The sequence below is a fragment of the Perna viridis genome, chromosome 1 (genome assembly GCF_037379345.1).
Source record: "Perna viridis isolate PV_CMFRI_1.1 ecotype Kerala chromosome 1, ASM3737934v1, whole genome shotgun sequence".
Lineage (NCBI taxonomy): Eukaryota > Metazoa > Mollusca > Bivalvia > Mytilida > Mytilidae > Perna > Perna viridis.
In genome coordinates, this window is record NC_142445.1 from 14591987 (window position 1) to 14619349 (window position 27363).

Sequence of the window (27363 nt, forward strand, 5' to 3'; positions counted from 1 at the left end):
ATAAATGTCACTGTTTTGACCAACCAAGCAGGGGCAGGGTAGTTGTAGGTTGTTTAAACCAAGATATAGATCGATTCGAAAATGTAGAATTTATGCCGAAAGTTTCCGGTCACAAGTTAGAGCTTTATTTTTCCAATACTGGCATGAAAAGATTCTTTCTGCAAAGTTTTATGCATCGAGTATCGGTACTAGATCTGTCTGAAAACGAATTTGGAGATCTTGAGACAATGGTCAATAGCGCTTAATCCCAATATTCTAATTCTAGGAGAGACGCCAATTATATGCACTTGTGCTAACCTGTGGATATCTGATTAGCGGAAAGTCTATAATGTAAGCAAAGATTTAAATCCGTATATATTGCAAATTTAGAGATATGGTAGTTCCTGTTGAAGTTGTTACCATTACACGTCTTGAATGCAATACCTCTGAATTTCGTTTGAATTGGCTGGTCACATTGCTTGCAGTTGTAGCAACACTGACAGCCACAAACTTTCGCCACTGTAATGATATTCCAGTATGAATTGGTAATAATTTTCCGTTGTCTACGACAGGCAAGTAAAACTAAGAATAGAATTGTCTATGATGTATACATTTCGTACGATGTCGAAGAATTAGACGTACGCCAATGGGTACTAAGTCTTAATGAGCTTCGAGGTGAGCTTATGCGGAATGGTTTACGAGTTTATGACACAATACTAGATAATCTTCCGGTAACAGTTAGAAGCGAAATCATATCTGTCAAATTGTCACAATCTCAAAACATTATATTTATTTTATCTAAAGCCTTCGTTAACGAATCGGACCCGATTTGCCTTCAAGAATTCAAAGATGTTGTAAATGTATATTTAAAGGACAGATCAAAATCATTGTTATTTATTAATGATGATAATATCGAATCCACAGAAGCTTCAGACCCTTACATGAAGGATTTTCTTCGACTTAGAAAATGTATTAAATTCGCAGACCGAAATTTTTTTTTCCACGGGCTTACTCTAACGTTCGCACATTTTCACGAGAACGGAAACTGTCGTTTGGAAAGGAAGCTTAAACCGAACATTATATCATTTTCCATATTTTCCTTAAACAAATTGAAACAACAGGACCGATTATTGAACAAGAGTAATCAAGGGAACCAAGGTTCTAACGGTAATCAAAAGAATTTTGTACCAGGAACAAAGACAAGACATAGAAAACCGGCATACACAACAAAGAACATAAAGTAACTAAAACCATACATACAAAGTTATAAAGGCAAATGAGCAACTCGGACTCCACTATAAACTAGGAGCATGGACCAGGTGCACCGATAGGGTAAGCGTCCGCTGCTTTTCTCGCCCGCCGAGTTCCTCATAAAAAGTCAAGTCCAGGGTAGACGAAAGAGGAAAGGAAAACTTTGACACGTTGAACAAATCAGTTTTCATAGCGCAGATGGTACACCGTAACGAATTTCTTAAGCCAAACTAGACATTATAATAAAGTCAGTACTTTTTACAACACTCTGATATCCTGGAGCCGTGTTCGGACGTCTTAGTCTTTACAGGCTTGTAAAAATAAAAATAGAACCATATTTATATTGCAAATTTTGATATGCTGTACGCATGTTTCAAGGAGTGACCTCTCTAGCAGCATTAGAATGAAATACATAGGAAGATCTCATTACAAAAGTTCATCATATACAAGTAGTGCACAAAATAAAAAATATTGAAATGGTAAGCCAAGAGAAAACCTACGCATTCTAGGAAAGTGGTGTAAATTTCAGTCTTGTTAATTTTTATTATCCATGAAACCAGTGATTTGTATACACAATGATATGAGCGTAAACACATTCTAACAGAGCGTAACAGTTTAAATTGTTGATTTATTTTCACAAAAAGTGTAGATGATTGTCTGGTGCACCATATATACAAAAATGATTTAATGCAAATTATCATCCAATATAAAATCATTACAGTTAAGAAAGCTTAATTGTTCATTTGGAATGGCTTTTTGGTAAGTATTATTGTCAAACGCGAGAGGCCCACGAATAGGCTGTTCTTCAGAAAAGTTTTCATATTCGGTCGTCTGCTGTGACGAGAAAGTCGTCTGATTGTTTGATAAGGCTGTCTGGTACAGGTCGTTGTCGAATGACAATGATGGTCAAGTATTCATAGCTCCTAGATCCGGGTGCCATCAAGAGAAAACCTACGCATTCTAGGAAAGTGGTGTAAATTTCAGTCTTGTATTGTTAATTTTTATTATCCATGAAACCAGTGATTTGTATACACAATGATATGAGCATAAACACATTCTAACAGAGCGTAACAGTTTAAATTGTTGATTTATTTTCACAAAAAGTATAGATGATTGTCTGGTGCACCATATATATACAAAAATGATTTAATGCAAATTATCATCTAATATAAAATCATTACTGTTAAGAAAGCTTAATTGTTCATTTGGAATGGCTTTTTGGTAAGTATTATTGTCAAACGCGAGAGGCCCACGAATAGGTTGTTCTTCAGAAAAGTTTTCATATTCGGTCGTCTGCTGTGACGAGAATGTCGTCTGATTGTTTGATAAGGCTGTCTGGTACAGGTCGTTGTCAAATGACAATGATGGTAAAGTATTCATAGCTCCTAGATCCGGGTGCCATCTTACGTTGTTGGTAATACTTCCATTACTCAATGACCTTTGTTTACGTCTACAAAATTAAACCACATTGAAGACTAATTTCTGCTGTACATTAACTTCCAATAAAGTCTGGCAAATAGTATACCATAATCTGTCACTACACGTCATACCAGACATTTTAAATTGTTTTGGTTTGTTAGGATCATTGTACACTGCTTCAGTGACTCAATGGCACAGATCAAATTTAAAACTATTACATCATTCAAAACATCATGAGGATAACGCCTAAAAGACATAAAGCATCGACCATTTTATTTCCGATGTTGGGGAGGTGATGGGATCGATCTTTTTGAAAAATTAAAACATGTTCCCATTTTTGGGGAAACAAATTACTCATCCATTGAAAAGAATAAAATAATGATTCTTTGGTTTCCCTATTACTTAGCAAGGCAGATTTTCAAACAGTTGCTGCTGAAATAGATATAAAAAATTTTGCACGTACGCGAAAACGTTTATTATCTAATATCAAATACCAGCCACCCCTTCCCGCCTCATGATAAAAATGGTCGGTGTACCATGTGTATGAAAGTATAATTCAGTATTTCCTTGTCAGTGTGCCTCTTTCGTTGGTATGCCATTTTTCTAAAATCATTGTACTATTTTTTTCTACCCGAGAGGGTCCATGACTGGTGAATAATCTTATCTTATATGTCGGTTTTACTCAATCTGTTACCTTTTTTTGCAATGAAGAACAGAAACAACCACGGTCACCAGTATTAGCAGACCAACAGCTACCATAACAAGGTACCAGTTATTTTCCAACCATGACTGCGTGGAAGAAAATAAAGTTTTACTTAAAAATGAACTGATCTAGCATCGCATTACACCATTCGAGAGTTTGCGCTTAATTCCTTTAAGGACTTATAAGAGGTAGTACTGATCTAACGTACAAAGAAAATATACTTAATTTTGATAATGTCGTCGTATTTATGAAAAGATCAAAAAGATTTCTGATCTGAAATTATGAATGTAAAATCAACGCCAACAAGAACTACGCATCCATCCGTCTCCTTTATTTTTCTCTCCAGTTTTCTACATATATTTCTGAAACTTTTTTTCATTGTATTGTTGTTTTTTCTTCGCATTTGTTTTTGTTTTTGTGTCTGTTTTTATTTCATTGTCCTGTTTAATCTAACGCAAAACTCCTTTTTAATACTCATAATGATTTAATCCATGCCCTTAATGTTCTGATTTATGTATTGTATACTACTGTTTGGAGAATACTTCATAATTAGGTAATACTATCCCTTTTAGTGAAGTTTACAAATAAAATTATTGTTAACTAAACTATCATCAACTGTCGAAGAAAGCTAATGATTTTTGTTGATATCTGTTCTTTCCGTGAAGAAAAATCGAGTGTAATGCACGGATAGATAGAAGTTCCTATATATTCTAGAAGTTTTATGGTCGTCATCATGGACTCGTGGATCGTTATGGTGTATCCATCTGCACCATGAAAACTGATTATTCAACGGTTCATAGTTTTCCTTTCCTCGTTTGTCTACCCCGGACTTGACTTTTTATGAGCAACTTGGCGGGTGTTTCTAGAAAAGCAGAGGACGCTTACCCTACCGGTGCACCTGGTCCATGCTCCCAGTTTTTAGTGGAGTCCGAGTTGCTCATTTACTTTTGTTACTCTGTATGTAAGATTTTAGTTACTTATTGTTCCTTGTTGTGTATGTCTGTTTTCCATGTCTGGTCTTTGTCCCTGGATTGCATTCTTTTGATAACCGCTATAACATTGGTTCCGTTGATTACTCTTTCTCTTGGGACTAGTTTTTATTGCATTCGCTAACTTTAATTATTCATGTTGTTAAAAAGAACAAACATTATGATTTCTGTCACCTGTTTTGTCATTTTCTGCCTTTCTACGACAGCCTCTGGTCGTCTGTATGCGGTTACATCCCCATGAAATATTTTATGTGATAGTTCTTGTTGTTCCTGTAGCAACAATTCTTTCAGTTCTTTGATATTATCGATCCCACAAAGTTTCATGCCATTTAATTCCAATGTAAGCGTCACATTCGATATCATATTGCTGTAAATAAAAAAAAACGAGAAAGGTACAGGGACGGAACATGGGATTTTGAAAAAAAAGTTTAAAGAAAAATAGGGTTCAGGTCATTATTTCCTAACTGAAGCACAAATTGTCCATGAAATTAACATTATTTTTTTCAACAAAAGACAACCACAATCTGTGACCTAGATAAGTACAAGTATTCTGTATCATTAAGCAAAAAGGTCGGCCATCGTCATATAACCGCCTAAGCATCAAATAGAGAAATATTTCATTAACTTACCGTCTTTTCCATTTTTTTTTCATTTTCGGTACCAAAACAAGGTCCTGGACCCATGTCACCCTCACACACGTATCATCAATATGTATATAAACACTATTTTAAAGTTTAACAAGTGTACCCAAAATTGGAGGTGCACATCTTCAAAATGTATACAAACACTATGAAAAGTTTCGGTAATATTTGAGTTACAGATTGCACTTAGTAGGTACCCAAGAGGACAAAAAATTGCTCATTTCAAAATTCTAAAAATGTAGGAAAACATTTGTCAAATTTCTCCATAATACGTGATGCACATCTTCAATATATATATACAAACACTGTGGAAAGTTTTAATAATACTGGTATAAGAAATTTTGAGTTACAGATTACACAATTAAAGTAACCTCTCCAATATAAAGTGATGAAAAAGGGCTATATTCAACATGCTAATAAAATGTTTCGCAGAACGCAGCTAGATACGCCCAGAGAGGTCGAACCCTGAACAGATGGGACAAATATGGACACAAAATTCGACCTTGATACAGCCCTCAATTTTGATTGAGATTAAATAATAACACAGGATTATATTGTACACGTCTGGAATGAAGGCATTAAAATGATAAATACTTATAAAGATAACATAAACAGACAAACAGAAGGCCGGACAAAGTGCATTTTATCATGGAAGTATGATATCTAGTTTAATGTCAAGATATTATACTTCCATGATTCTATACTTCACAGAATTGTTCAGTAGGGTATGATAAATTATAACCAAAAGCCTAGAGTCAAAAGAATAAACAATCACGATGTCGTGGCATCTGGTGGAAGCGTTTTTTTTTTAATTTTTAATAAACCCCAAAACGGGGAATTACCCCATATATTGTTCCAAAACTCAAAAATGTAAAATCCAAAATAACAAAACATCAAATGGGAGCTTACGCTAGTAGAAATAAACTATTCATCAAAGTTTCATGAAAATTGCTTGCAGCATTTTCGGGTCATCAGAAATCCTCCTGAGTATTATTTCATATCGGTGAAAAGTCCTATCTTCTAATTGGATAAAAGGTGGTCATGTGTCATTTTTAATTCTACAGTAGAATCTCCACCAGTCAATACCATAAAAAAGACAGACCAGAAAACCGGTCATTATCAGAACATTTCACGATAACGACCAGCTGATTTAGAGTTACGCCCCTTTATTAAAACACATAGTTGTGATTCAGACGTGCGTGTGATAAAGTCACACTTCTTCAAGTTTAATTATATGTACAACAACAACAAAAAATTAAGGATATGGTTCCTCAATGAAATAAACATAATAGTCCGAAAACTGTGAAATCATCCCTTTTATTATGAACAAAGTTTCATAACTCTAAATCGTAAAATCGGAAAATTACTAATAAATATCGAAAGGGGGCTTACATTGATATTAATAAACAAATCATTAAAGTTTCATTGACATTGCTACTAGGACTTTTAATTAAAATCCGAAAACAAAATATCACGAAAAAAGTCCTATAATTCAAAAATGAAAAGCGGAAATTTGTGAAAATCAAAAGGGAGTTGACATCAATGGAAAAAAACAATTCACCTAAAATTCACAAAAAAATGGAGCGGCATTATTGAGTTATTGTGCAAATTGTGAACGACGGACGGACGGACACCAGGAAACCATAATACGTCTCGCCCAGACAGACAGACGTATACAAAATTAAAAGGAAGGTTCATTCCATATAGATAAATATATAAATTTGATTAAAAAAATAAAAAAATAGAATAAACTCCCTCAAAGCGTTTTACGCTGTAACCGAAAAAAAGTACGCCAGAAAAGTGACGTGCATATAAAGGCTAGAAACCACTAATTCCACTTCCCATAGGCTTCTATGCTAATTTCACAATATTCAATGGCTTCTCTGGACTTTATCTTAACTTTAACCTGCAGAGAGGACTATACATCAGCATGATGTTACATATGTCAGCTGACAATCCTCAGTTAGCAGACTTAAAGAGCAGTACTGGTCACCGGAAGTGGAGGGTCTATAAATAGCATGGGAAATCCCAGTGTTTTTACAAGATAGGGGTATAATTAGAAATCATTATGGCGATTATACTTCACATCACCAGAAGCAAAATGCACCTATAAAATGAACAGAAATATTTTTCCTTTCAGAAACTGTTAATTTTTCTAAATAAAATGAGAACTTTTTCACAGCACAATGAGGAACAGGGGGTAATTTCTGTGTAGGACTATTTTTAGGTACGTTCCAAATGCTCATTGGTTGAATTGGTGGTCTGTAACCTAAACTATTACCCTGAGTTATCTTCCAGCCAATCAGTAGAGTAATCAATACTGACGTCTTTAACACGTGATTCCATATACTTATATATCACATCCTTAATATCAGTCATCAAGTTCTCTCGGTCTGCATCGGTTATTTTTCCGTCTATATACAGATTCAGTTTGTCTCGTTGATCTGAAAAAAAAAGGAAAATCATACATTTGATCAGTTCTTATTGAAAGGATCAAGATTTACCTACTGCTTAATCAAAATCAAGTAAAATCAAGCCTAATTGCTCTTTCATTATACAATGCTTTGCAGGGCGCTGTTTGACATGAACACATAGGTAAACAAACACTTAAGACAAGTATGGGCACTCCATTCATGCTAGACAAAGCTCTGTATCTTTTTATAATGCTTAAATATTTGACACATGATAAGAGTTTTAGAAGAATCGAAGTGGTCCCTTTTTGGTTCTTTGTTCCTATTCGGATTAAGTAACAACCGCTAAAATCAACACAGTCTTCCTTTTTGTGGTATGCACTTTGTGGTATAATTTCATAAAGTTTTATATTCTTATACTAGAGTTATCGTCCCGACAGTAATTCTACAGACGACGATGACGACAGCATGGCACCATAATACGACCGCATTTCTTTGTGGTCGTAATAATAATCATCACGAATAATTTTAAAAAGTTGAAGAAACCATTAGGTCTTTTTTTTAGAGTTGTTGTACATGGTGAAATCAAATGTCATATAATCTAAACGTAAATGAAACCTGAGAATTGAACTTATCAACTGTTACATAGCCAGGGATGCTTGACTCAAATGTTAATGATCACTCGTGACAAATAAAAACACAAATTTACCAGAGCTAAAAAGGGGTGATAAATGGAGTCATACAAGCTTAATTCACGAAGTGTTGACATTCAAACAACAGACCTCCTGCTATGTCAAATATTTATATTTAAATACATGCACAAACAAGTGGAAGCCTTTTTGATTATTTTGTCTGATATATACTGTACATTCAATACGATAAAATAACATACAGCTAGTAGATTGAGAAAGAAAGAAATACTGAAACATAGCAAAGTTGAAAAGTGCATCTTCTGAGCCAAGAAAAAGGCCTTGTGAACAGACACGTCTTAAAGGAAATTCGACACCAATCTCAAAACAGATGAGAAAAAGAAATAGTGTTATATGATAGCAATATGTTCTCGAAAAACAGCTCTCAAGCGAAAGGATGTTACGAAGTACCATCCTCTTAATTTAATTACACTTTCAGAGTAGAAATGACAAGCATGTCCTCTTGAGAAAGAGAAAATTTGTGTCAAAACAAAAAGCGATCATTCAAAATAGTAAAAGTGAGGGTCAAGCATATGAGATCAAGCAGACCGTCTATCCATACCATCACACATCATTGTCTTGGCAATCCATAAACGGTCCTCGCAATCTTCTCCTGAAAAACCTGAACGGCATTTACAAGAGTATCCGGTATTAGTTTCTATACACTCTCCATTGTCAGAACAATTTACTCCAAAACAAAAGTTTATAGGGACACTGCAATTTGGGCCTTCATACTGGCCTGGACATATACAACGGTAATATCCAATTTCATCCACACATGTTGCATTGTTGTAGCATGGTGATGGAGAACAGTCGTTGATGTTTACGGAACAGTCTGATCCCGCCAGTCCCTCTACACAAAGACATTTAAAACTTCCAATAGTATTTAAACACGTAGATCCATTTATGCATGGTGAAAGAAGACATTCGTCAACGTCCTCGGTGCAAGTTTTACCACCGTATCCTGCATCACATGTGCAAATAAACCCGCCATATTCGTTCTGACAAGAAGCGCCATTTTTGCAAATGTCAATTGTGCATTCATCAACATCTTCATGACAAAAATCCCCGCTCCATCCTTTAGGACATGTACAATAAAAACTACCGTTTGTATTAACACAGCTTCCTTGGTTATGGCATGGGTTGCTATGACATTCATCAATGTCAATATCACATTCATTTCCAGACCAACCTACTGAACATAAACACATAAAAGAACCAACTAAATCAAAGCATGAGCCGTCGTTTTGACAAGGATTACCTGCACATTCGTCTATTTCTGTTTTACAGAGCTCACCGGAGTAACCTATCGCACATTCGCAGCTGAATCCATCAACCTTGTCATGACAAATCCCTCCGTTTAAACAAGGAGAACTGGAACACTCATCTATGTCAATGTCACACAGAAGACCTATTAGAAGAACAAGTAAAAGACAGAATTGCAATGAACAAGGTTGGCTATTTGACTGCATGTTTATTTTGCATATCAAATCTTAATTGCAAAAACGCACTGTTGGTTACCTAATTCTTCTAAACTTGTCTTAACGCCTTAAATTGTATAATATATACTACTAGTATTTGGGCGAGGAATGTACAACCATAACCAAAACAAGTGTATCACCAAAAACCTTACAGATATTTGCATCATATGGTGAAAATCTTTAAATTTAAGCAATAACAGAAATGACCTAAGCTACGACGAATAAAAAAAATGTTGAATATGCTTACCGGTAAAGCCACTCTGACAGGAACAATAAAATGAACCATTCGTATTTATACAGGTTGAATTATTACCAAAACAGTCAGTCGTAAGACATTCATTGACATCAGTCTGACACGTATCTCCATGCCAACCGTCAGTACAAAAACACTGGAAACCACCGGGAGTGTTTTCACATGTACCGTTATTTGAACAAACATCATTTAGACATTCATCTATGTCCGTTGTACACAAAGACCCAGTCCAACCCTCTACACATGTGCATTTGAACTTAACGTCATTTGGGTCCATCTTACACGTGCTATTGTTCAAGCATGGGTTTTGAAGGCATAAATCATACACAGTGCTGCAATCTAGACCCGAATATCCATAAGGACAAGTGCATTGGTATGTGTTAATTAGGTCAATGCAAGTGCCATTATTACTGCACGGCAGACTAGCACACTCGTCAATGTCTTGTTCGCAATTGTTACCTGGAACGAAAAATGAATAAGAAATTGAAATGTTTTAAACACACTGTTTGTTATTGGTATATAGACTTATATATGTTACTGTTTGAAGTGTCTAAAAGAGGCAATACGACCACTTTTCTTTCAAATAATTTATTTACAAAACAAAGATAAGTACACATGTACCAACAGGACAATCGACAAGAAACAAATCGCACAACATAGATATCATAATACACACAGAAGAGTGAACAGCACATAGACAACGTTGGATTTAAGGGTGGTCAGTTCCTGCTTTTTGTTGGACATCCACTGAATGTAGTTAAGTGAAAGAGGAAGGCAATTTATCAATGATGGATGTCGTATGTCATGATATAAACGGGTAGCTCATACCGGTTAACATCAAGTCATGGAGACGGTCTTGCATTTTTTTTTGAGAGACGCCCTTAATCTCTTGCCTTAATTCTAAGCTTTAATTTGTGCCTCGTATTGAAAACAGGTATAATAGTCGTCGCAATTTCTAGCTATGAGTCGATGGAAAATCAGTAATATACAGGTGTAGCAAGTAATTCTGTGCTTATAAATCTGCTTGAGGTGGTCGGGAAAAGCCTCCATATGATCAGACTTTACAAACACATATTATCCATGCTTCTTTGTTTTAATTGTTCCATCGGATGTAATAATTATCACTTGAAGATAATAACTTTTCAAGGGGGATCATTTTACTACTTGTAAGAGTTGGATAAATTCCTTGAAATAAAAGTAATATAACTTCCCTGTTAAAGTTCAAGGTGTGTATATTATTTTTCTTACCATTTGAGTATGATAATTATGGTAAGCAATTAACTAATAAACTGGCCATTAAAATAAAGGGCTCTGTTTGAGTTCATGACAGTGTTGCATGAACAAATACAAACCAAATAGCTTGATAGGTGGGATTTGGCAGTTGTAACAATCTTATCGAATGCATTGCTTTGAGTGGACCTGATGTCGAATTCACAAAAAGTCGTAAGAGTAAAGTTGATCGTAAGTTATGACGTCATAACAGAAAAAAGCATTGTGACGTCATAACAGAAAAAAAGCATTGTGACGTCATAATTTACGATCAATTTCACACTTTCGACTTATTGTGAATTCCACGCTAGTTGTCCTTTTAAAAAAATCGTAAGTGTAAAATTAGTCGTAAGTTATGACTTCATAGTAAATAAAAGTATTGTGACGTCATAACTTACGACTAATTTTACTCTTACGATTTTTTGTGAAAAGGTCCGCTGATATTTTGTAATGTCAATTAACACTTTTCGATCAAACTTATACATTTATTACCGGTACGTAAATACTTGGGTAAAATGTATCGTTTTTTTTTAATTTATAAACCTACCGTTAAAGCCCGGTTTACAGACACATAGGTAAGACCCCAAACTGTTATGACATGTACCATCATTTAAACACGGGCCACTCGAACAGGCGTCCTTCTTTACATTACAATCACGTCCAGTCCAACCTAAATTGAAAAGAATGCAGTCTTATTAATTTGGAATGATAAAATGTGCGTCAACAGCAAGTTTAGGATTTTACCCCTCTCGGGTGAAAAGTAAAATTAAGACAAAAAGGATCTTCATAAAAGAAATTATATATTATACAGAAGTAATGATGCGAAGAAAATGCTAATAATATCGTGACTTACCAGCAAGACAAACTTTGGTGCCCATTTTGTCGCACGTGTATTTTTCAGATGGTTCGCAGATAATGTCACATCTTGGTCCGTAATAGTTTGAATCACAGAAAACTTTTAACTGAAGTGACATGCTGAAAACAAAAACATTGTTTAGAAATATTGATTATTGATGACAGTTCAGGGACAGCTCTTACAGACTTGAAAATATATTGTATACAACAAGCACTCAAAACCAAAAATATCGAATTAGGAAGCAAAAAAAAAGCAGAGTGTTTCAAAGGAGCTATATTATTGTAGCCCAATTTAAATATATGAATATTTTCAAGATTTTATTATTTTATCTTTGATTTTTTTAAATATTAGTACATACTTGAAATCAATGTTTTTGTTGTTTATAAAAGCAAATGCAACGATTTATTTTTGCTTCTATCAAATATGACTATTTTAGGTAATGTTTTTGAAAATTAACATTCAGAGGCGGACCCAGACACTTTGAAAGGATGAGTGGCAGTCGGCTTCCTCAGAAAAAATGGTGTCCTTGGACATAAATTGCATTTTTTTGTTAATTTTACACATGAAAATGACGAATAATTTTCCTATAAAATAGAGGTGACATACCCCTGCACCCTTTCTGGGTCCGCCACTGACATCATATGTTCTATGAAACTTTTGCAAGAGCACAAAATCTAGAATTCGTACTTGAAAATGAAAATTTATGACTTAAGATATGGTCCTGTATAACAAGTAGAACGTCTGTGTGGTTTCAGTGGAAGTGATAGTAGATGTAAAGTAATTCCTCTGAAAATATATAATATGATTCTGTTACCTGACTCTGTGTTTCATGTTTCTCGTCACAGCTATGGCTGTCGTTTCATTGAAATCTGGGATGTATTTGAAGAAGTATGTCGCCATGAAGTCTACGTAGTCATCGTCATTGTCATCGTGGTCGTAAATATCGATCTTCAGTTTGCAAGATCCCTGTTTTAAAGGTAATTAGATAATGCAATTATGTTTATGAATAAGGAGTGGTTGCTGCTATATGAAGTTTCATATTGATAAACAGTGTCTCCATGCATGCTCTGAATAAGGCTTGTGTACAGACGATTAAACACGCCATATCTTCAACGCATCATGGTTGCTATCAATATGTTCTAGTTTCAGTAGTATTTTTAGTTATTTTTTTCTGAAAGGTATAAAACGTCTTGAATAAACAAGCTTTTTGAGGTATAGCTATAAAACGACACCCAGTCTGTCTAATTTACAAAACATGTAAAAATGATGGTGTAGAATTGAGAGAGTAATCAAGGAAACCAAGGTTCTAGCGGTAATCAAATGAATAACATTGGTTATTTCTTACCGTCCATTTACTAAAAGAAAATGTCATTGGATTGGCAGTTGATCCGATTCGGTTCCCAAATGTAAAAGAATTTCTGTTGTGGATAGGGGATGTTGATACCCGTCCATACCCACACGTGTCTGTATTTTGTGGTCTACAAAATATTACATTTATTCACTTGAATCAAATGCATCACACATTGCTAAAATACTGATAAAACAGGTCTACATTTGAGTAAAAACGACAAGAGGATGACGTTTAACAAATATTTTAACAGGGGACAAGCTAAAAGTGAAAATTCCAGAACTATTGTTAAAAAAAAATTGCGTATGCATATGTAATTAGCGATAACTTTTTAAAAATTTAACAAACTATTAGCTTAAACTCTGTATTAATTTCCGTTTTAATATGATTCTTTTTTTTTATGAACTCAGTGTGTCTTCAACGGAAGGAAGGTCAGTTGGGAAAGTACTTGAGCCAAATACTAAAGAGGAAACGGCCATTTGTAAATTCATGTAATATGCTTGTAAAGTTGTCTTCAAAGAAAAGCGGCTAAATGTTTTAATTTTGGGTTTGAAATTTTGATATACTATTGTTCCAAACAATAACGTCAATAGAGCGGCAAAAAATTCCGAAATACCACACCAGAAAGGTAATTCAGAGACACCAGAATACAAACCTGCATGGTCAAAAACATCAAAACGAGAAACAGACGAGCACATACTAAATGTAAAAACTTCAATTAAAAAAAATAAGACACACACACCTAAACAAATCACTTACAAAATGAAATCTTGCAAAAAAAAAAGTCGGAATAGAGGGTACACATATGTGTTTGATTCGATGCCGTCGATTGACGTACTCCTGTCGAATGAGTTAATCCTAACACCGAATAACTCTGCCCAATACTGAGAGTTTAATAAAAATGGAAAAATCTACACTTCTTAATTGTTACCCATTTATTGTATCCAAACATAGAATGAATCTATGATCACAATCAGAACCTCTGAAGAAGTATTTCCCATCGCAGTAATGGTTGTTTGCACCTTTCCCTCGACTATTACTAAAACTGATCAGTTTTAGCCAGACTTTGCCACCACTTTCAGTTTCCTACACCATAAGAAGGAAAATATTAACTACTTTTAAGTTTCACTTTCAGTTTTTTACACTATAAGAAGGAAAATGTTAACTACTTTTAAATTATGAAATTTTAAGGTATTTGTCTCGCTTTAAAAGTTTACTGTATTGTTTCCTTTGACCTAACCAAGTAGAGTTCAAAATTACCATCTTTAATGTTAATGCCATCGATGAAAACAGATGTCTCAACTAGGCATTGTATTTAGTAGTGGGTCGATTTTGACTAAATGCAAAAGTCATACAGTAATCGTAAATCTCGATCTATCGTTTTGAATACAATCGATATACTAGTGATAATCTAATAGATAATGCTTCACCGGCCTTGATCTATTCCGATGTATTCATAGAACGGTAAATATACAAACAATGCTTTAAACTTTGTTCTTTCGGGAATAAACTAAACACCTACCATAATCATTGAGAATAACACAAACAAAAACAATAGTTCCATGCTGGAATGTAGGTCGGATGTGAATGATAATTTGATAACAACCAACGATGTTATTACAATATGAATTTGCTATTTCCGTCATAAAATCTTAATCCATTCGTAGTTATAAGTGGGATGTTGATGGGTATATCAACCGTTATACATCGCATTACATCGAATGACATTTCAATGTTGGGTTCAAAGTTGAAACTTCCTATGGGTTTTGCGTTGAAATAGCATACTACGATGAGTCATATCACTCAACATAAATATCTATCCACTTTAATTTGTTAAACCACAAACACATGTGTGTAGTAAGATGCCAGTTAACCACATTTAGGTTTTGTTTTTGTTTTTGAGTACATCGTCCCTCACATAAGACCAGCGTTCATGTCTGCTTTCCTTGCACCCATTTTGTACTAAATCTATAATTTCGGGTTATTTTCCAAACTAAGGTTTTTTTTTCTGACTAATAGTATACGAAAAAAAATCTTTGAAAAATATTTCAAGAAGTTTTTAAATTAGTATTGAGTACAAGTATTATCATAAAAAGTAGAAAGAAAATAAGTATTCGCGATGAGCACACCAGTGTACGAAATTACTTCGTCTAAGTCAAGTTTATTTCGATAAATACTTTTGGTGACCCCCTTGAGAAGTTTTGGACCCACAACTTACCAAGAAGTGAATTATTTTCTTTCTCGGTAGACTTGACAAGTTTGATTGGTGAAAAAATGTTTGAGCTTAGCATATATTTGTTACAATGCTTACCAACAGGCACTTGGAACTTTTAATAAGTACCTGTCCAATGAAAACAGACTCAGTTCAAATTTAGCAAAACAGAGATTTAAGTGGCTGGAAAATAAACTGAAGAGACAATATAAGAATCAAAGAGGTAACATGATGTCTTCGTTAAGAAGGAATAATCCGAAACAATTATATAGGAAATTTAAAACACATAAAAAGGATATACATCATAATATAACTTTAGAACAGTTTGAAGAACATTTTAAGAAATTAACTTCAAACTCTGATCTACATCCGCAGGATTTACCAGGCGAAAATACAGATACTGTGTTCGATGAGCTTGATTCTCCATTTATGGAAAAAGAACTTGATGATGGTATTAAGAAGTTAAAACGAGACAAATCTACAGGATTCGATAATATGATGAACGAGTACATTATTATGAGTAAAAATTCCATTAAACCTGTGCTGTGTAAAATATTTAAATGTATTCTTAGTAATGGTGACTTTCCTAAATTGTGGGTAAAAACTATTATTATCCATGAATTAAGAAAAGCTTACGTAAATGAGCTTGGTAACTTTCGAGGAATATCTCTTGTGTCCCATATTGGAAAGATGTTTACAACTCTCATCAACGCTCGACTTACAAAATGGAGTAGAAACCATGATGTACTTACAGATGCCTAGTTTGTCTTTTGACCCGGTTATGGTACCATTGACGCCATCTTCGCTCTCAATTCTTTAATTTCAAAATCTTTGAGATCTGGTAAAAGGTTTTGTTGTTCTTTCATGACTATAAAAATGCTTTTGAGAGTGTCACACATGTGAAATTATGGTTACGACTTATAAGACTAGGTGTAACTGGTAAATTATTAAATGTATTAAAGTCTATGTATTCAAAACTGAAATGTGTAAAATTTGATGGTTGTTTCTCAATTTTCTTAAATAGTAATGTTGGTTTAATGCAGGGGGAATCATTATACCCATTTTTATATTTATAGTACGTAAATGACATGGAAATAGAACTTATTAGTTAAGGATGTCAACCTTATGAGTTAAAAATTTAGTATTTACTTATGTATGCAGATGACACAGTATTGTTCAGTGAAAATACTGAAGATTTGCAAAAGATGATTAATTGTTTAAATGACTATTCTAATAAGTACAACTTATTTATCAATTGTTTAAAAACAAAAATTGTTCTATTCAGAAACAGAGGTCAAGTTAAAGCAAATGAGAGGTGGTATTTAAATGGAAATTCAATTGATATGTGTGATGAATTTGTGTATCTGGGTATTTTATTTAGATATAATGATAATTTTACATATACCCAAAAATCATTAGCAAACCAAGGTCGTCAAGCATTATTTAGTTTGTATAGTTAATTGCAGGATGACTGTTTTAATTTTGTTGTCATTGTTTGACACGTATGTAGCAAGTATGTGAAGTTTGTGGAAATCACAAATGTGATGATATCGAACAAGTTCAAATGAAATTCTTAAAGCATATTTTAAAGGTGAAAGCCTCTGCTGTTAATTATGTGGTTTATTGTGAGTTGGGACGATACCCTATGTTGATAGAAAGATATTGTCGAATGTTAAAATACTGGTTTAAGTTAATATGTACTGATAACTGTATTCTTAAATGTTGTTATGAAGAAATGTTTGAGAGATGTATTAAAAAACCAAACGGCAAATTTAACTGGGCCTGTCGACTAAGAGACATATTATGCATGTATGGGTTCCAGGATGTATGGTTACGTCAGGGTGTTAAAAATGTGGATTTGTTTTTAATTGGATTTAAAGATAGAGTAAAGGGTAGTTTTCATAGTGAAATGAACTCATTTATTGAAGATTCGTCAAAATGTATGTTCTATAGATATGTATTTGACCCAAAGATGTTACAATTTTATTTAGATCATGCTGTAAATTATATTTATAAACCATTTATTTGTAAATACCGCATATCTGCTCATTGTTTGAATATAGAAACTGGTAGATTTTATAATATTGAGAGACATCTGAGACTTTGTAACATGTGTGATAAACATGTAATTGAAGATGAATATCATTTTATTTGAGTATGTGAAAAGTATAATGAACTCCGAAAGAAATTTATCAAACCATTATTGGAGAAAACCTTTTAACTCGTACAACTGCTATCTGTTTATAATGTAAAGGAACTTAACAATTTAGGGAAGTATCTATTCCTGGCCGAGAAGGCACGTAATTAAATTCATTTATAAATGCTTAATGTGCGTTATATTTTATCCTACTCTGCTGTACTGTTACTGTTACATGGGTATACTTACTTATATGATTATTTGACTGATTGTTTAAATGTATTATATATATTTCACTGATGTAATTGAACATTTGTAATATTTATATTCTATAAGTTGTATTGCTTACGAATAGAAGATTATTATTATTATTATTATTATTATTATTATTATTCATAACACAATCATAGCTTTGGACATCTATATATATCAAGTCACATTGATTTTCCTTATATGCAGTAATTGATTATGACTTGCGTTCAACCTTCGTGCCACCCGCCACCCCAACACACACACATACACCCCGGTCATTTAATTTTAATTGAGCTTTTCTTCGTGTAACTCTGTTAACCATAAAAAATAGCTTTCCGTCCATTATCATTTTTCGGACAGCTCATCTCCAGACAGGTGTTGTGTATAGAATAAAATCAAAGTACGCATGTACTGAATCTATTTCGATTGTAAAATAGTCGTTAAAAATGGGATAAGAAAAAGGAAAGAACTGAGTCGATTTCTAACATAAGCTTGTTACAAATTGTTAACATTGAACACATTCAAATTATTTTTAAAATATCACATTAAATGCACGTGGCATTGTAGCAATGCACCAGTGTAATGTTCTTGTTCGTTGTCGGTTTACATGGAACATTGTGACAAATGAACAAAAATTCTTCGACACCCTGCATAATTGAACTACAAATTACAAGTTGGCCTTTTCCAGTTTCTAAATTTTCAAGTCGAAATTCAAGTACGCGAACTCCATGTCGAAACTGTAAAATCACTCAAACCTGAACCTCAATCGTTGAAATCAATCCTGTCCTTTGATACATATACATCTCATCTTGCTACAAGTATTTCCCAGTTGATAAGTTAAAGCTCAAGTGCTACGAGTAAAAATGCTTAGTTCCTGGAGCAATATCGGCACTGACACGTATGTTAACATGAACGCCAAAGTCTTAGAATATGATTTCAACAATTAGTCTAAATCCACGCATTTTTAAGAACGTAACCTTTCGGTATAACCGTGAAATGAAAGAAAAGTTCCATTTGTTATCAATGCTGGCGTTCTGAAAAACCCGAAACTGTAGCGGATACACCAGGGGGGTTGGTCACCCTTTTGTGTAAAATTTAGCTAAACAATATATTATAAAATTATGAGTAAATAATAGTCTGGTACGGAATCACTTCACCGCTTTTTGTAAATATTTGGAACCGCCCATGCATGAAATGCGAAGACAGCTCTTTCGATTGGTACTCAGCATCTCACTTTACTTTTACTTTTTCTAGGATTGACGACTATTTATAATCTCGATAGGCTTTCCCTTCCTAGCTAAACATCAAATGGCTGATTATGCATCTAACGTGTATAGACAACTGGTCGGCTGGTTTATTCGGATTGGTACTGATAAAACCAACTATTTAAATTGGGTCGTTGTTTACTTAATGCAAACCAAATTAATCAGCATAATTAGTTCAGAGTAAAAGTTGATTGCTGGAGTAAATTACATTGGATTAAACTTGATATTTTAGATTTATCTGTTAAGGAGACAAAAATACAATAAGCTCGGAGAAAGAAAATCCTATACGGCTTACTGTTTACTTAGAAATAAAGTACAAATAATTTTTTTAAATGCCAAAGAAAGTTATATTGAAAACAAAATTGAAGAAAATAGTAACAATCCAAAAGAAACTTTGGCAACAATTCAAGAATTTAGGCAATAGTAATAAACAGAAAGAATCAACCAATATTGTATTAGAAATTGATAAAGAAATTACTCATGATGCAGAAAAGATAGTCAATCATTTTAACACATTTTCACTGGTGTTGTTGAGTCCTTGGTTGCAAAACTACCTCAAGCTGAGTATCTACATGACACTTGTTCAAATATTTTCAAAAAACTGTATAGAAAAGTGTTCTTTTTTCAAAATTTATTTTTACAACTTTCATCTGTAAAAGAGGAATTTGTTCTAAAAGAACTCGAAAAATTAAATAAAAAGCAAAAGTACAGATTTAGACGGTATACCTTCTAAATTTCTTAAAGATGGGACACAATTTCTTGTAAAACCTATAACTTATTTCATTAATCTATCCATCAATAATGGTATAGTGCCTAATAAAATGAAGCAAGCTAGGGTCTGTCCAATATTTAAAAAGAATAGCCGTCTAGATGTCGGTAACTACAGGCCCGTAAGCATACTTGTTATTATTTCTAAAATATTAGAAAGAGCTCTGTATAATCATTTTGAACACTATTTGAATAAGAATAATTTACTGTATAAATTACAATCTGGATTTATATCTAAATACTCAACAGGTACTTGTTTGATTCATTTATTAAACCACATTAAGACACAGACTGCACGAGGACTCTACACTTGCATGATTATGCTCGACCTACAAAAGGCATTTGACACTGTAGATCATCAGATATAATGTAAAAAAAAAATCGAATCAAGTGAGTTCTTTCAATTAAATAGTTTGAATCTTATTTATCACATCGACAGCAGAGAGCAAGTGCTAATCGCACTGAATCTGATTTTCTTAATGTCAAATGTGGGGTCCAACAGGGAAGTATATTGGGCCTTTACTATTCTTATGTTATGGAAATGACATGTCTGCCAGTGTAGGGTATGAGTGCAAGCTGATGCTGTATGCAGATGATAATGCAACTTCATTTTCTGATAAGAACTTGAACACTATATCTTTAAAATTAAGTAAAAAACTTCAATCTTGTAGTAAATGGCTTGTAGATAATAAATTAAGCCTCCATTTGGGTAAAACGGAGTGCATTCTATTTGGTACTAAAAGAAAAAAAAATTAAACAGTTTAGTGTTATATGCAACAATCATACTATTTTATCTCAAAATAGTGTTAAATATTTGGGCCTTCAAATTGATCAGTTCCTATCTGGAGACATCATAGTAAATAGTTTTCTGCAAAAAGCAAATGCAAGATTAAAATTTTTGTTTAGAAATGCAAAATTCGTATCTGATAACTCAAGAAAAACTCTGAGTATGACCTTAATCCAGTGCCATTTTGACTATGATTGTTCATCTTGGTTTAATGGTGTCAACAGAACCTTACAAGGCTAGACGCGAATCCAAGGACGGGCGTGCCGGACGTGCGCCCACTAGAATTGAAAAAAAAACATTTTGGCATAAAATCTTAATTTTTCACAAATTTTACCCACAAAATTTTCTTTAATTCTTTTTGCGCCCACCAACCCCCTCCCCCATCTGATATCCTGTATCATCCCCTGAAAGCAGATTACAAGTTATGCAAAACAAAATTTTAAGATTTTACTTAACTTCCTTTATTTAGACTATAGATATATAATTGATTCTACTGTATTTAACAATGTTAGATTTTTGAATGTATCCAACAGAGTTAGACAAATGAGACTTAATCATGCTCATAAGATACATTATAATATTTTTTCTCTTGAAACAATGAAAGATTCTTTTCATGATAAATATACTATATAGTAAAGGTAATATACTTTATATCTTATATTCTATACATCTGGTAAACCAGATTAAGAATTTCACTGCTTAAGTCTGGAGCCGGTTGCTGTTCATTTCTGTTTTATAAAATATCTGGGGACCACATTGGAAATAAGCCTGTGATATCCTCGGTTAAATATTAACTTTGGGTCAAAATGTTAGTTTCAACACAACCTGTTTTCAGGACAATTTTTTGTGGTTAATTTATATTTAAGGATAGTAAGCTCTGCTTGTAAGTCTTATGTATTCAGCTTATATAATGTAAATGTCATAATAATTGTATGTGTTTATTTATAAATGTAATGTTGATATTTGATCGAAATAAATCTATCTATTTATAAAGTGTTTGCATTTCAACCTTAGCGGGGTTTATCAATGGAACAAGTTTCATGTTAGTAAGAGATAGTAACAGGCTTTATAAATCTATAGACTCTGCATGACGACTGCAATAACAATTCCGATCTTTGATCTTAATTGATAATCAAAGTACTCATGTAGTCATGAACTGAATCAATTTATGCCGATCGTTTGCATTTTTAAACCTCAAATAATCATCAAATTGCAAAAATATGGGATACAAGAACAGTACGGGGATCGAACTCAAACGTATCTCAACACAAGCCTATTGTTAAAAACGGTTAATATTGAACTCTTTGTTTTATTTTTAAATTCCCCATTCTGATTACCGAGGACAAAAAAAAACATTAACACACAAATTCATGATGCATCGTCACAGTGCGCCAGTTTGCGTTATATTCAGTTTCGATATCGGTTTATCATGGAACACCTATATGAATGTATACACAAATTTTTTCTACTCAGTGCATAATTGAACTACAAACTACTATTTGAGATTTTAAATTTTCAGGTCGAAACTTAAGCCACAATCATCGAAATAAATCATATCCTTAGATACATGATCCTCTCATCTAGCTACATTTCTCAGTTGGTAAGCTAAATAGCTCAAGTGCTACAAGTTATTCCATAGACACCTATGCGTCACGGAAAAGCGCTTAGTTTCTGGATACCTAGTTATAAAGTTTCATTTTTATTTGTCATCTCCGGGCTTCCGATGTCATGAGGCGGTAACCGTAGTAAAATACACTATACAATTGCTGATACGTCAGGTTGGTTTCGGGGTTATGCTACCCCTTTGTAAAAGAAAGCCAAAATATGAACCCTAAACCTCTTTTCTTTATCGGAAACACTTCCCCTTTTATCCACCAGGGTGTGCATGAAATATCTGAGAACAGCTACTCCAATTGGTACTACTAAGGGGGTTTTTAACGTCCTTGACTACACTGTCGGGTCTCGCACAGACGGACTCCAATTGGTACTCGGCATTCCTCTTTATATTTCAATTCTATGATTTATGACTATTTATAATATCGTAGGGTTTCATTTCTAGCTTAACATGAAATGGTTTATTATGCATTTAAAAATAAATAGGCAACTTCAATATATTGTGAATGAACCACTGCACATGAGGGTAATTGCATAGAAATAAACAGGTACTGATACGAGGTTAGAGGTCAGCTATTTGTAATTTGATCGTTGTTAATGCAAACCATATTTACAAGTATATGCAGTTCGCCGTAAAAGTTGTTTAATTTGGGTTTGTTTATTGGCGTCTGAATTTGAGTTTCGTGTACTCACATATGGACATATATTCCACCAAAAGGTAAGTGACACATTAAGGTGAATACAAATGAACCTAAAAATCGTAGTTTGAGATAATTCCAAACCTTCTACAAAAACACCAAACTATTTAAAATTTTCTCCATTGTGTTTTTTTATCAGCAGCTTGCTTATGAACTTCGGCACATTTGTCGCTAAATTAATGTTTTATTTGAGTATATTTTTTTCATTTCGAACATGGCAGTTTGTTTTTATTTCAATTGTTTGCTATATTGTTTTTATATTTTTATATATCAAAAAATTGATTAGCAAAACGAACGAACATTAATGATATGCATTCATTATTGTTTACAGTGCCGCCATGATGAAAACACAAATATTTTATTTAGCTCGAACACAGTTACAATAATGAAGAATTATGATAAATAACTTAAGTGTTTATCATATACCATGTATTTGTTAATTATAATTTGTCTAAATCATGTGCTGTAGTCTAAGTAAATGAGTGCAGTTCAAATTACAGGAGATATGGTACACAAGAAACTTTCTTAAGCCTTACATGTGTACTGTATACATGTTCCATAGTCCATACAAACATTTTTATAAAGACATGAAGAGTTGTCGTTGAGTCAATGACTGTTGATTTTCATTTAAATGAAACAGTCTATGATACAAACTTGTTGAACATGATGAAGGTAACACATACAAAACCTTACAAGAATGTTATTTGTGTATACAGTACCCCATATTTCATTTTTGAGAACAAAAATAAATTCTTGTACAGGGTCAAGGAAACTCCAGTGAAACAAGTATTGCTGAACAGTTGAGCAAGAGCAATCAAAAGCAATATTTAATGTTCCAATGTATTGTACATGTAAGTCATATGAGAACATTTCATACATAACTTGAAGTAAACTACATGAATTGTATGGTTTGGAAATTAATCTAAACATTAACATATACATTTGTATGACCTTGTATATGACAAAATTTTCAATTTTTTAAGAAGTTTATTGTGCTATTTTTTTTTACTTTTTTAATAGATCCATAAATACAAGCTGTTGACTTACATTGTATATCAGTAACTAAGGATAAGGAACTAGTTTTAGCAGACATCAGATTTCTTTTGCACAGTATGTTGTCATGGACATGTACAATTATACCATAGTCATCACAGTATGATAAAAGTCTATCCATGTTGATTTTCAGTATCTCTTTCCATATTGAAAGGAAATATGTTTTGATATTTTCCAGAAAATTTTGGATGCAGCCGTCATGTTCACCTACCAATGATACAAGTTACCAGACAAGTCATACATAGCAGGAAGCTCTGTTCAAATGAAGTATGATAATAGATTGTGTAGGTATTTGAGGTTCTGTATACAATATTTTTATGCCTTTTTTCTAAAAAAAATTAATATTGATTTGGGGTGTTCCAAAGGTAGGAACCACCTCTTTTGTTGGGAAATGTTGGAAGTAATGTGGAAAATTTTTGCAAAAATGAGGAAATTAATAGCTTGGACCCCCACTTTCAAAGTCTTTTGATTGTTCACTAGAAACCCTCATTAGTCAATTTATTTTAGAAATGTATTTGTATTATTTCTACATGTGTAATGTAGATAGATCCCATATGTGTTTATCGCTTAAAATGTAGCACTACAGTTCCCATGACACTTAATGAAGGTTGTAACATAGACATAATATTTTAGCATAATGGGATGTTTTGTTTGAAGAAAAAAAACATCCAATGAGCCATATAATGTAGGGTTTACTTAAATAGAGGTCTACTTCAATACAGGATTCATGAATCACAATAACTTTGAATATGAGTGTTATGTATATTTATTACTGATTTTTATACTTCCAGGTCATCCATGGCATATATATGACTGAAAAGAATTCATACATGTATAAATTAGATGATCTTCAATGCTGTTCAAATCTCTGCTTGCACTATAATGAAAGCTGATATGAAGCTGAAGTTTGAAAATAAATATTTTCAAAATCATATTTCTTATGCAAATGTACAAGGTTTAAATGTGTTGTGCTTCAAAAATAAAAGTCACTTTCATACATGTATACAATAACAGCCATGTATACTTCTTGACAGTACCATCCTGGAATACAACCTAGAATCCGTTGCACTGCAAGCTGTCACTCTATCAACTGAGCTAAAAGATTACTTCTTTGTTTTCTGTAGATTAGGTTGATTATGGTCTTTTGTAAATAGTTTTACTTTATTTGTTTTTGGGCCTTTTTATAGATTGCTTAATGGTATGTGGTTTGCCCATTATTGATATCCATGTGGTGATTTCACTTGTAGAAGCTTAATCATTACTTGCTTTGTTTTTTGAATGACTATCTCATTGGCAAACATAAATGGTACATGTATTTAAGTTTTCTACTTATGACTAGTGAGTGCTAAATCTTTCACTACTTCTCGAACAAGTAATTTTGTGTAACAACTATTTGGCTAAGCAACTGTTGATTCTGTGAGGTAGCACTATGAAACCGCCTCAAAATGTCATAATAGTAGAGTAGTATAAAGCAGGATCATTTCATACAGTAAAACATTCTTGTCCTGAAATGCAAGAAAGAATTGCAATATGCATTGAAACCACAACCAATCAATGAAAAAAAAAACATGTTCCATGGGTAAATAGAATAAAATATAAACATTCACAGACATTAAACAATTTGAAAAAGAAGGATTTATTGTTGAATTTTGAGCTAATCATAATCATGCCATGTACTTGCACCTATAATTTACATTGAATTGATCTGAATTCATGGTTTCCTTGTATAAACTCTACAAGACTGGTAAATTTTAATTTTTTTTATTGTTCACAAGTTAAGAGAGATGTTGAGGTGAGGATAATCATACCATAAGCTCATGATGCACCTGTTTAATAGGACATCTTATCGAATGATAATTATTAGTCAACTGTGCTGGTAATACCTGTTCATTGATCAGAGGGGGTTCGCACATCTCCTTTTTACCAGAAAATTTGTCATTTTCATGTGTAAAATTGACAAAACATGGAAAATAATGTGTTAGCATCACCATCACCATCACTTTGGCTTGCACCCTCCTTTTCAAAGTGTCTGGAGCTGTCCCTTTTCACTAACCTGTAAATAGCTTTCATCATATTTTGCTTTAACCATCTAGCATGAAACAAGTTGCCTGTTTTGAAACTGTTTTAATATTCTCCATAAAAGCAATAAAGAAATATATAAAAAAAACAATACAATGCTTATGTAGCAAACCATATTGTACTCCAGCAATGCTAAAAGTTGTCTGGCAAGCTATTTTCTGACATGGTGCCATCCTGGGGTATAGAGGAACGGAATTCCAACCTCTTTCGTTGTAGGAGTAACAGGGACGGATCCAGGATTTAGATAGGGGCGCACTGCAAAAATTCTGCCGAGCGGAGCGAGGTGACACAAATTTTGAGGTTAAATTTTTCAAACAGTATAGAGTGGGTGCAATGTAGATATCTTTTGTGGTAAAATTAACGAGAAATTTTAAGTCAACTTGAAACCGCCTAAATCTACCCATGACAACCCATGCTTTGCAAATTTTAGGGGGCGCACTCCCTCACCAGAATACGCCTCCGTGTAACCATGTTGATTTTTATGAGTGATCACATTTGAAATAGAAAGGCAGGACAATGATATATGACTTTATATAAATACAAAGATGCAATAGGCGAAAAATAAGGTTCTGGTTTGAATATTACATAAAAAGATCCAGGACACAAAATTTGACTATATAGCCCCTTTTTCCACTTACGATTCAAATGGATATAGAAATTTATCATTATTTACCTGGGAGGGGGGACTGGTCATTTTGAAATCATATAAAATTTTCTTGACCGCCATGATATTTTCTTATCCCCCTTAAAAACATTTTTTTTAAAATGTGATACCCCCTCTATTAAACATACGTATGGAGTTTTCATATACATGTAACAACTCCTACATTATGCCAGTGCTTGCCGAAACTACGCAGAGTTTTTGTATCGCGCTAGAATTCTAACAAATAAACTTCTGGAACAGGGTTGTGTTGCTACAAGATTGAAGTCATCCTTATAGAAGTTTTATATTATGGTCGTCATCATGAAATCGTGGATCGCTATGGTGTATCCATCTGCGCCATGAAAACTGAATTGTTCAACGTGTCATGGTTTTCCTTTCCTCTTTCGTCTACCCCGGACTTGACTTTTTATGAGCAACTCGGTGTATCTAGAATAGCAGAGGACGCTTACCCTACTGGCGCACCTGGTCCATGCTCCAAGTTTATAGTGGAGTCATAGTTGCTCATTTGCTTTTGTTAATTTGTATATTTGATTTTAACAAATTTC

At 33.4% G+C, this 27363-nt stretch overlaps 1 protein-coding gene and 1 long non-coding RNA gene across 6 annotated transcripts; one reads left to right on the top strand and one right to left on the bottom strand.

The window, feature by feature from the left end:
* Positions 1-1753: 1753 nt before the first annotated feature.
* On the bottom strand, positions 1754-15026 carry LOC148627389 (uncharacterized). 3 transcript variants are annotated; one of them, XM_088572231.1, is made up of 12 exons: positions 14812-15026; positions 14221-14375; positions 13287-13419; positions 12756-12907; positions 11939-12060; positions 11633-11755; positions 9811-10275; positions 9344-9493; positions 7264-7426; positions 4516-4708; positions 3344-3438; positions 1754-2680 (listed from the first exon to the last, which is right to left on the bottom strand). In XM_088572231.1, exons 1-12 carry the CDS (start codon positions 14851-14853, stop codon positions 2377-2379), a joined length of 2097 nt encoding a protein of 698 aa, XP_088428357.1. In that variant the 5' UTR covers positions 14854-15026; the 3' UTR covers positions 1754-2376. The 3 variants fall into 3 exon arrangements, with proteins under 3 accessions (XP_088428357.1, XP_088428366.1, XP_088428348.1); XM_088572222.1 differs by having other exon boundaries at positions 2217-2680; positions 8645-9493; positions 14812-14994; XM_088572240.1 differs by lacking the exon at positions 9344-9493 and having other exon boundaries at positions 14812-14994.
* A 7884-nt stretch (positions 15027-22910) lies between these two features.
* On the top strand, positions 22911-25124 carry LOC148627390 (uncharacterized). Of its 3 annotated transcripts, none has more exons than XR_015919313.1 (3): positions 22911-23042; positions 24254-24359; positions 24867-25124. It is a non-coding gene; the product is annotated as an uncharacterized LOC148627390 (long non-coding RNA). The 3 variants fall into 3 exon arrangements; XR_015919314.1 differs by lacking the exon at positions 22911-23042 and adding an exon at positions 23282-23694; XR_015919315.1 differs by lacking the exon at positions 22911-23042 and adding an exon at positions 23282-23530.
* Positions 25125-27363: the final 2239 nt, after the last annotated feature.